This window comes from Bison bison, unplaced genomic scaffold, assembly GCF_000754665.1.
Source record: "Bison bison bison isolate TAMUID 2011002044 unplaced genomic scaffold, Bison_UMD1.0 scf7180017864495, whole genome shotgun sequence".
Classification (NCBI taxonomy): Eukaryota; Metazoa; Chordata; class Mammalia; order Artiodactyla; family Bovidae; genus Bison; species Bison bison.
The window spans coordinates 8,707,167-8,718,377 of NW_011495054.1; the positions used below are offsets into that span (position 1 = coordinate 8,707,167).

An 11,211-nucleotide genomic window follows, 5' to 3' on the forward strand; every position below is an offset into this window, starting at 1 on the left:
CCTCAGATATGCAGATGATACCACCCTTATGGCAGAAAGTGAAGAGGAACTAAAGAGCCTCTTGATGAAAGTGAAAGTGGAGAGTGAAAAAGTTGGCTTAAAGCTCAACATTCAGAAAATGAAGATCATGGCATCTGGTCCCATCACTTCATGGGAAAAAGATGGGGAAACAGTGGAAACAGTGTCAGACTATTTTTCTGGGCTCCAAAATCACTGCAGATGTTGACTGCAGCCATGAAATTAAAAGACGCTTACTCCTTGGAAGGAAAGTTATGACCAACCTAGATAGCATATTCAAAAGCAGAGACATTACTTTGCCAACAAAGGTCCGTCTAGTCAAAGCTATGGTTTTTCCTGTGGTCATGTATGGATGTGAGAGTTGGACTGTGAAGAAGGCTGAGCGCCAAAGAATTGATGCTTTTGAACTGTGGTGTTGGAGAAGACTCTTGAGAGTCCCTTGGACTGCAAGGAGATCCAACCAGTCCATTCTGAAGGAGATCAGCCCTGGGATTTCTTTGGAAGGAATGATGCTAAAGCTGAAACTCCAGTACTTTGGCCACCTCATGTGAAGAGTTGACTCATTGGAAAAGACTCTGATGCTGGGAGGGATTGGGGGCAAGAGGAGAAGGGGATGACAGAGGATGAGATGGCTGGATGGCATCACTGACTCAATGGACATGAGTCTGAGTGAACTCCGGGAGTTGGTGATGGACAGGGATGCCTGGCGTGCTGCGATTCATGGGGTCGCAAAGAGTCGGACACGACTGAGCGACTGGTCTGATCTGATCATCTTAAAAAAAAAAAAAATACCTTCACAGAAGCATCTAGGTGACCGAGCAGCTGGGTGCTGGGCCCTAGCCTAGAATTGTACCCTCAGGAGCATTTGCATGTGGAGATGGACGGATGGATGGGCATTTGGGTGACGGATGGAGGGAATAATTTACGTGAGCCTGAGTTTCTGCTGCAAGTGGCTCCGTAGAATGGACGTGCCACAAGGTATTGAACGTTCCCCAGTTGGGAACTTAGGGGCGCCTTGGTTAGTTCCCGTCTCAATCACACAGACCCGGGCGTCTTTGCCACCCGCCTATGTGGCTCAGCTCCCCCCGACCCTTGCACAGAAGCGGGAGGCTTGGGTCCCACACAGCCCTGCCCGCAGGCCCAGCCCTCACTCAGGCTGGCACCTGACTCCCACCGGCTTTGTGGTTTCAGATCGGAGGAGCCCTCTCCCCAGTGGCTGAAGGAGCTGAAATCCAAGAAAAGACAAAGCCTGTATGAGAATCAAGCTTGAGCAGGTATGGGGGGCCCCGGAGTGGGTACTCGGGCAGAGCCTACAACCCGAGGAGCAGGGAACTTGGGTCGGGAAGCAAAGGCTCGGATACTTGGAGTGCTGTACCTTGGAAGGAGAAGGGAAGACGTGGGTGAGGGTGTCCTGGGTTCCTGGAAAAATGAGGGCGGTGGTCTGCTGCCGCCTAGGGAAAAGCACACCGCTGGGCGGCCTAGGATGGAAGGGACGGGCAGGACTCTGGTCTCGTGCCCTCGGCCAGCCCTCCTCGCCGAGTCTCAGCCCCACTTCATAAAATGACTTCAGAGAGCAGCGTTTTCCACACTGCCCCCGGTTTCTACATTCCTGTTCAGTCTGCAGGAGGCTTCTTGGTGTTACCAGTGGTAGAGAACCTGCCTTCCAGTGCAGGGCGCTTAAGACATGCAGATTCAGTCCCTGGGTTTGGAAGATCCCCTGGGGGAGAGCACGGCACCCTACTCCAGTATTCTTGCCTGGAGAACCCTGGACAGAGGAGCTTGGCAGGCTATAGTCCATGGGGTCACTAGAGAGTCAGATACGAATGAAGCCACTGAACACACACACACACACACACGCACACACACACACACATGTATATAATAAACTCCAAAAGTATCTCTGAAGCCTCCTATAAACCTGTGCTCTAGGGTTTTGGAGCGGGGATCAGAGCCTGTGTTCAGCGTTCAGTGCTGTACCCATGATATCTTAGTCAAGCCTGCAGCGATCCATTTGAGGGCATCAAAGCTGGCACCCTGACCTGATCCTAAACTGAAGGCTCATTCCATCATATCTGGCTGCCCGCCACCTTCTTCATCCCACTCCTCAAAAAAATAAAACACCAAAGTCATCTTTCCTGGCCCATGGCTAGTTGGGGTGGCGTCTTGGGGAGCACCAGGAAAGCTTTGCAGGCTTGATGCTGGGGAGAAGTGGGGTCTCACACCCCCCCTGCTGACACCTGTCCTCTCCAGACAGGGGACACCGCCACGTCTAACGAACAAGCCTTAACTGCCCGAACCCGAAGACGAGGTCCCGCTGCTGCCGTCGCTTCCTGCACATGCCTGGTCCCTCTGGCTGGCTGGTCGGTTGTCTGTCGGTCGGGTAGAGAAGGCGTCTCAGTGCCCGCCCCCCGCAAGCTCCCCCGATCCATCAGGGAGGAAGGCTCACCCTTCACAAGCCCGTGCACCATCTCCGCAGACAGCGCTTCAGGCTGGGGAAGAGACCGGGCGGTCCAGAAATGTCCATGCTGGTGGTTTTGGTTTTGGGGGATTTTTTTTAAACGTAAAAATGTGCATTTCTACACATTTTTAGACCCCTGCGAAGCTCCAGGAACATGGATATGAAGGCTGGACCGTCTCCCCTGGGTTCTGAATCATGAAAGCGCCTCTTTCCCCCCTCACCCCAGGACTGATCTTTTTCAAAAGGACATTTCCAAGGAAGATGAAACCATTCATTTCCTGCTGTAACCAGTGGTCCAGGGCAGTGCCACCGGGTCGAGGTGGGCAGGGTGGTCTCGATTGCTCCTTTGGCGAATTCCTTCTCCCTCTCAAAGCAGTCAGCAGTCCCACCTTTAAGCACCCCCGCCGCGGTTCCTCGAGTGCGGTTGTCCCCGCAGTGTGCAGGGCTGACCTGTGGCCTCGTTCCTCATGCTCTGTGTGCTTCGGAAGGCGATAAAGCAATAATCTCACCAGCTTTCTCTGCAATTCAGGACGTATGTGTGTTTCACGCTGCGGAGCAGGAGGGGCGTGCGAGTGTCGGATCGTCTCAGGTGCTCCTCTCCCCGCCCCCAAGCTTGTAAGAGTGTCAGTGTCGCCCGTGTGCACGTTTTCCCGGTTCCTTCCTGAGAGCTCTGAGCTCCCGTGGGTGACCTTCGATCCCAAGGCTTCCCAAACCAGCGGCCCCAACAGCAGTGCCTTTCCCTCCCGCACGTCAGACCCGCCCCTGGAGTCTTTTCCTGCAAAGGCCTTTTCTGACCGCGACCTGAGCTGCTGGCGTGGGAGGAGCCGCTCCCCGGTGGCCTCTGGGCGCCGGCGAACGCGGGGTCCTTGTTGTCTGCCCTCACCTCTCCTTCGTACCCACCCTCCCCGCCAGCCCCCCAGTTCTCGCTGACCAGGTGCTTTTTCTAGGTCCCAGTGCAGGAAGGGAGAGTCTTGCTGAAAGCCCGTCTCTGGAGGGGAGTCCCTCCACTCCCGCCAGCCCCCAGTCCAGGGACTCCGGACAGACCTGCTGGATGCTGGGTGACCAAGTATAGCCTTGCTGGCCTCTTCTTGCTTGCCAACTCTAAGCTCGTTCCCAGGGATCTCCGAGACCTCTGGGGTTTCCAGCCATTGTCTACTCTGTCCTCTTTGTGTGTGTGTGTGGAGATTTCTCCACACCAGCCTCCTCCACCTCTCAGGCCCAAGGCTCCAGCATACGGCCCAGAGGTGGCCGGCCCACCCGCCACGTCTGGAGTCGCCATAAACTTTGTGCCGAGCTTGCCCGGGAGTCGCCCACCTGAGAGAAGGATGCTTGGGCAGTTCATAGTGCAGCCCGTGATTGCTGAGGGGTGCTGGGCTCAGCTTGCTGAGTCTCTCTTGGAGAAATCCATTCTTTGCAGATGGTCTCAAAACACGCCTCCCTCCCCTGGCCACTCCCTCCCTCCTTCAGTCTCTGCCGTCTCCCCATCTCTCCTTCCTCTCTTATCTCCCTTCACCGCCTCTTCCTTCTTTTGGAGGATGGAGATCAATCCTGTTGCTCTGGGTTAAGACCAACACTTGGGCCAGAGAGGGGTTATGGCTCAGCACAGTGGACGGTGACCGAGGTGGAGCAGGGGGCCCTCCCCCCGAGCCTTGTTGGTGAGGCTCCGGCCACTGCACGGGCGGCGGTTGGAGCCTGCCCCCGGCAGCCTTGTGCATCTGTGTCCGGAGGTTCGGTCCTGCTTGACCGTCGTCTGTATTCTCTTCATCCCTCCAGTTTGCAGTCAGTCCATTGTGTCTGGCCATTTGGGGATTTAATCCTTTGAGGATCCGCGTCAGTTGATTTTTGTACCTTATTTTTTTAAAGAACCAGTTCACCTTTTATTTCAGTTTGAATGTTGTGACTTTCCAGGTCAACAGGTCCCCTTTAAAAGCCACTCCTGTGTGCTTTGACCCTGACCCCTTTTCTTGGCAACGGTCTTTCCGTCTTTCTCAAGGTGGAGAGGCACCTTGGTTCCATCTTAGGCAGCAAGAAGTGACCTGCTGTGTTCGGTCAGCACCCACCAGGCAAAAACGCTCAGTTCTCAGTCAGTCGTGTTTTCAGCCCAAGTTTACCCTAGAGGAAAGAAAAAACCCTTGAAAATGAGACTGACCTGGAGATCGTCTACCTAACCTCCCACTCCCAGACTGGAAATAAAACTCCCATTTAATTCCTTGGTGACGAGGACGGGCAAAGTCCACCCCTTGAAACTGACTGCAGCAGCCTCATCCCTCCTCCACAGAGCAGATAGTCTCGGTGGGTCAGGAGCCACCAGCTCAATGCAGGCTCCTGGGACCTCCGGCTCCGGCCGCGATCCCTACAATGACGTCTCCAGCAATCGATTCTCTGCTGGGAGCCTCTGCGGACAGCCAGCTGGGCCAGTGGGTTCTTTTACTTCTCTTTCTAAGTGGGGTGAGCCCTCGGGGGCCACGCAGGGGGTTGTATGTATGCTGGTTTCTTGAGTTCTCCTGCAGCCGCCTTTGGAAACCCATCTCCTTTTCAATGGCCTGAGTAATGCCTTAACCATTCATCTGCAGTCAAGTCACCCGCCTGCATCGAGCCCTCCTAACCTGGGCCTTTGGTATTCTTTCAGTGACAGTTTTATACAGAATGCGTCCAAAATAAGGTGGCTAGATAGGTGATATTTTAAAGTATAATCTCTCTCTCTCTCTCTCTCTCTCTCCCGGCTTCCCTCTCCCCACCCGCTTTGCACATCAGCATTTTGACAGCTGCTCTTCTGAGAAGTCCATATCACTTTCCCCTCCAGTCCATGCCCCTCTTCACACTCTCTTGCCTAAGGTAACAGACGCCTTTGACCTGTAAAATTCCACGGCGAGGCCTCAAGAGTCAGTGTGGTGGAAAACCCCTCAGCGCCACCTGAGAAACTCCAGAAGAGTTGTGTCCCACCTCCCTAGTGTTTGGGATGTTGCGGGCTTTGAGCAACGCAGCCCCGACAACCTCCAGTTGCCTGGGATTCAGGGAGAGAACAGTCAGATGGGGAGGTTTTACAGGGGACCAGGCCGCATGCTTTCAGCGCTTCTTCCGTGTTTCCCGGGAAGAAGTGAGCCCAGCTCTGGGTATTGGAATAGACGTGGGCCCCGAGGCCCTAGGCCCTCAGCCTCAGAGGCTGTGCAGGTGATTTGGAAAACCCTGGGGCATGGTTTCCCCGAAGGAGAGCTCAGCTGCTCCCGCCCGGTGCTGCTAACCGCCTTGTCCATTTATGTTTCGCTTTGCGATGCCCACAGACTGCCCAGGAGCCAGGCGTGATTACAGTGTTAAAGCCCCACAGACGTGTGGTCGGATCTCCTCCACAGTGAAACGCTGGCGTCCAGGTGACTCCTGCGTGGAAGATGGCATCCAACCCAAGGAGAGGGCTCTCCAGGCATCCTCCCTCCTCCTCCTCCTCCCCCACCCCTGTGGTCCTTCCCACACCGCCCTGCCCCTTAGTACAGGAAGCTGGACGACGGCGGCCTCTGTGTGAACCAGCATTGCAGGGTGAGGTCTATGGGGAAGGGGGAGGAAGGCTCTTTCTGCTGGGAATTGCCCCTCCCTCCCGTTTCAGCCGTGGCGTTGCTACAGTCAGACTGTGCCTTTCCTCTTTTGACCTGTGTTGAAACAGGAAAGTGAGGAAAAAAGCCCCATGGCATCATGATGCCATGGGGTTGGAGGGACCCACTCCACATCTGGATGGGGGTCCACCCCAGGCTCGCCCCCTTAGGGAGTGGTGGATCTGAGTCCCGTGCTGAGAGCCACCAGGTGCCACCATGTTGGGATTCTGGGCAAGGCGAGGGTCCCGAAACGCAGAGCCACGTAGAGAGCCAGCAGGCACAGACGCGCTGCGTCTCGGCCAGTCCGTGTCTCCTTTGCCCCCCGCCCCCGTCACGCCTCTAGAGATCGCTTTGTCTGGGTTGGCTTCTGCAGGGAAGGGAGGGCCAGAAAGGTTCTTGGAAAGTCAGCCTGAGATTTCTGGCAAGGTCACCCCTCAGCCCCTCCCCATCGTCCTCTCCAAATCCCCTTGTCACCCTCATGCCTGGCACCACACCGTCTCATGAATCAGCCTGGCACTTTCTTAACCATCTCTGGTGGCGTTGTGCCTGCTTAAGAAAAATATGTGTATAGTGCCAGTTGTGTGAAAGAATGGTCTCGTTCCACACCGCCTTATAGATCCGTAAATACGGGGCTTGTACAAGTCATCTATTGTGTTCGGGGAGATATCTTGTGCTGCGTTGTTTCTGAAGTCATATCAGTATCCTCCAAGTCCCATACTTCCCCTGTGACTACAATCCTTGGAATGCTCTGTAAGATGGGGGGCAGTGGAGATATACGTATACCTACACCATTGTATTTTCCTGACCTTTCTCCTGGGTCCCTTCCTCCAATATCTGAGTCACGATCGAAAAGGAACCCGAGTCCTGCGTGCGGGAAAGTTGAAGCGTCCTGCCAGCTGGTGTCCTCGTGGTTGCCTTACGAATTCACGGGCTCCAGGAGGTTTGAACGGAAGGCGGTCGACCGGCACTTTATTCAATCCCAGAAAGGACCTCTCTAATCATGTGACTGAGAATTCATCCAGAAAAAAAAAAAAAAAAACAACTATATTTTTAACGTCAAAACCAACGGGGCTTCCCGGACCTCTCAGAGTATCGGATGTCTACAAGTGCTTTTCTATTTTGTAACTGTAAAGAGATTTCATACGCACAGCAGAGCAGTTGGGAGTCTGGTCGACTGCCCTAAAACACAATGACCTTTTGCATGTACAAAGATGTCACATTCAGACTCTGGAAACAGCAAATAAAGCTTTGACGCGAGCTGCCCTGGAGACCTCAGCGTGTCGGTGTGTGAATGAATGGACTCCCCCACGCATGCATGCCTGTCCCCAGCTGAGTCAGTCCCTCCACCGCGCTGAGGGGGGCCAGTCTGGGGGGCCCGGCTGCGGGAGAGCGCAGCAGGGGTCCTGGGAACGGGGGCCCGATGGAGACAGAGCCGGATCTCCACTCAGTGTGGGCTTGAATCCCCAACTCTGCTTCCTCCTGGCTGTGGGGTATCTCTGGACCCCCACGCTCCCCCAGAATAGAGGTGGTGAGTGTGACATGAGCTGGCAGAAGTTAAAGGCAGTGGCCCCGGGTGGACTCAGCCCGTCTGCACATCTGGCAAGATGACAGGGGATGTCTTTTAAATCATCGCAAGGAGGGAAGGGCGTGCTCCTGGCATGTAGCGAGAGGAGGCCAGGGATGCTGATCAACATCCCCCACTGCCCAGGACAGCCCTCCTGCCCCGTCAAAGAATAATCCAGCCCCGCTCGGCAACAGCACCAAGACCGAGAACTCTAGGTTAGAGACGTGTGGCATGCGAGATCTGGGCATCTGGGTCTTCAGGACCCTAAAGGAGCTGATGGCAGGGGGGTGGTCAGGGGGGATCAGGCCTGCTGGGCCATCCCCACCTCTTGCCCCCTGATGTCCCCGGCGGGTGCCGGCTGCATCTCAGGTTAAGGGGCTGAGACCGGCTCTGCTCTCCATGAGCGCCAGAAGGAAGCAGCCCCTCGGGCTGAACTGTCAGCAGTGGGCAGGATCCTCAGTGATTAAGAAAGTGAGGCTGCCCTGTTTTGTTCCCGTGGCTCGAGGAGAGAGAAGCTTCTCCACTGGCAGATGAGGAGACTGTGGCTGTGACCTTCATTCACTCCCCCAAGGTCACACAGATCCACCGGGTTCCAGAGCCCTGCTGTCACCCACCTCTCCGGGGATGCTGGGGTTTATGCTGACTTGAGGGTTTTAGCCAAAACCAAGCAACAGCTAAAGAAAACCCTCAGCTTAACAATTCACTCCTTTGCCCGTCATTTATTGCTTCAGTAACCACTGAATACAAGTTCCTCTCTTCTATCTTAGAGTAGAGCGGTCCTCTGAAGTCTTTGTTAAGCTGCAGTGGCATACATTGAAACAGTGGTTACCTGTGGACACAACCTGCTCACAGATGCACAAAAGAAATGGAGATAAAGAGCAGACACTCGCAGACAGGGTTCAAAGCCATGGCGGCCTGACGCTGTGATGCTGCGTGTAATTCCCACGGAAGACACTTGGTGGCGCCAGTCGCTGCTTGGGGCTCACCCTGCTTCTATAATGGCTCGTTATAAAATAAAGGCTGAATGCAACTGTTGCTTTTCGCCTTTTTTCATAAAAGCAAAAGTCCTCTAGATTTCTTTCTGTTAGAGAAAATGGGTACTAATGTAGGTCTTTCATAAAAGCAAAGTGGCTTGAGGCAAACTTTTGAAAACTGAGGAAATTCTGTAGCTGTCACAGGTGAAATTATACTTTGTTACACGCACACAAAATGCATGGATCTAATTTTTTGGTCATAAATAAAGTGACTGTCATGATCGTCTTTATCCCTATTGAGGCTGAGAGCTGGACCCTGGAGCAGGCCAGCCCCTCCGCCTCCTGTCTGCTGTGTGACCCTGGGTAAGTGACTTCACCTCTCTGAACTGTCTTCCCCTCTATAGAGTGGCGATCACAATTCCTCCCCTCCAGGGAGCTGCATGAGGACTGAACACGCTCACGAAGCTGGCCCAGCGCCTTGCACATAGTAGGTCTCCCGTACATGATCACTGTCGTCCGTAGATGCCTTCTCTATGAAGAAAAGGCATCTTTGTTGGGTCTGTTACCGTGTCTTGTGGGAATGTGTGGACAGATTTACACCCACCTTGGAGGGGATGTTCAGGGTGATCGGACTTAAATTTTAGGCCCCATGGCACGGGAAAATTGAGAAATTCTAGGGCTTGGAGCTTTAAGAACTGGAGCCATTCTGAGGGTGTCACGCACCCCAAAAAGAAGATGCTGGCACTGAGAAGCCAGAACAAGGAAGTTGAGGGCACTGAGAGCTTGGTGCTGCGGGGCTCCCTGGGAGGCTGACACGGTCCACCTGCCCCCAGGAAGTCATCAGAGACCACGGCTGAGGACACAGGCACGGGGGCCTCCCCGGGCCTGCTATTGAGGTGAAGTGGCGCGCACGGAATCAGGTGGACAGGGCGCTGCCTCAGCAAGCCGGGATGTGCTGGGCTGTCAGAAAGCACCCATAAATAGGGCAGTCCCGGTGGCAGCAGACTGAGTCTGCAGACGGCGCCGGCCCCCTCTCTCCTCACGGCGACGGCAACAGGTGCACTCCGGGGGTGCGGGGACAGGGAGGCCAGCCAGACCTGGGCGGCCTCCAGGGGAGGGGGCGTGCATGGCCGGCCCCCCTGCACCAGCCGGGGATCCACGTGAGGGCCGGAGCCGGAGGGAGGACTCAGGACGCCCCCCGAGCCAGCCGGTGTCTGACGGGGTGGGCAGGGTCGAGCCCTGGGGTGTGAGCTTAGGGCACGGGCCTGCAGAGACTGAGCACCACTGAGGAAAGGGAGTGGATAAAGTGGGGGGCTGGCACCTCTGCTGAGAGACCTCTCTGACCTGGCCCCATTTCCAGGGCCCGCTTTCTGATGAGGCTGGACACAGGGAAGCAGACAGCATTGCTGGGCCTGTGTCCTGAGTATAAGGGCCATGCAGCCCGCCCGCTCCCAGGAATGTAGCGTGTGGCTGTGGTGCCTTCTGGTCCTTGGTGGGGGGCATCTGAAATGGGCATGTGTGTGTCCCAGAGAGAGAAGCTGGGGGCTGTTTTTGTGCACCAGGTGGAAATTGACCACGTACAGTAACCACGGGAGTGTGTGTGTGTGTGCACTCATGGGTGTGTTTATAAACAGGAGAACAGTCCTGTGTGTCTGGGTGTTTGGCATCAGGCAGACCCTTCCACATAAGAATTCAGGTCCAGCGGGGTGTGACACCATCCCTAGGGATGAAGGGGTGCCGTCTGTCTGTCTGTGTCTCTTTAAGTGGCTGCTATACGGTGAGTGCTCTGTAAACGCACATGCGATGAAAACAAGCTGACCGGTGTCCCAGGGTCTGCTCTCCAGCATCTTGGTTTCTCTAGACATCTGTCCATCTGTTTCCCACTAGTCCCTGGTCTCCTGTTCTCTCAATCACCCAGCCCAGGGCAAGGGACCGACTTGGTTCTCTTGGGCTCTTTGGCAAACGAAGGAATTGGTGAATGGAAGCTTACTGCCTGGGGGCGGAGGTGGGAGTGATCCTAGCAGAGGAGGCTCCCCGAGGCCCGCCCCCCACCCCTGAGCAGAGTCTGGAGATGTAGTGTCCCCCCAAAGCTCCAGGGGAGGGGGAAGGGCACGGGCTTTGGAGTCCCATCCCAGCCCCGCCTCCCTGGCCCTAGGGATTTCCGCCTGTAAAATGGGTATCCGCCTCCCCCTGACTGTCCCAGGCACAGCAGATGCTCGGTGGGATGTTTGCTAAATGACTGAAGGTTGGTTGTGAGCACCAACCACATCCCATGTCTCAGAGGCGGCCGAGTTCTGCCGCTTATCCTCGACTCCAGGCACATGGGTTCCCCCCAGGCACACCTGGTGACCGTTCGCTTTGATTGAAGCCACAGGGGTTCCCGCGGAGATGGCAGAGCAGCACAGCACACCGGAGCAGGCTGCAGCCGGCAAGAGCCATGGCGGCCTTGGGGGCAGCTACAAGGTACGGGCGTCAGGGGAGGAGGCCCGGGGGGCCCTGGGCCCAGGGCTGCCTGTGGTCCTCGGGGCCAGCCTCCCGGCCAGGCAGCCTCTCTCCAGAAAGCAGCAGCAGCCCTTCCTGCCAGCCAGGAGCAAGAGGGCATCTCCCTTCTCT

The 11,211-nt window shown here is 55.7% G+C and overlaps 2 protein-coding genes across 2 annotated transcripts in view; both read left to right on the forward strand.

The window, feature by feature from the left end:
* KIAA1671 (KIAA1671 ortholog) overlaps positions 1 to 7,330 on the forward strand; it is a 136,995-nt gene extending 129,665 nt beyond the window's left edge. Inside the window, exons 13-14 of the mRNA XM_010828850.1 lie at positions 1,210 to 1,292; positions 2,269 to 7,330. Of these exons, the coding sequence (XP_010827152.1) occupies positions 1,210 to 1,288 (79 nt within the window). The 3' untranslated portion in view covers positions 1,289 to 1,292; positions 2,269 to 7,330. The remainder of the gene's footprint in view (positions 1 to 1,209; positions 1,293 to 2,268) is intronic.
* Positions 7,331 to 9,611: 2,281 nt separating this feature from the next.
* Positions 9,612 to 11,211, forward strand: part of CRYBB3 (crystallin, beta B3) — a 6,753-nt gene continuing 5,153 nt past the window's right edge. Inside the window, exons 1-2 of the mRNA XM_010828697.1 lie at positions 9,612 to 9,655; positions 10,973 to 11,061. Of these exons, the coding sequence (XP_010826999.1) occupies positions 10,987 to 11,061 (75 nt within the window). The 5' untranslated portion in view covers positions 9,612 to 9,655; positions 10,973 to 10,986. The remainder of the gene's footprint in view (positions 9,656 to 10,972; positions 11,062 to 11,211) is intronic.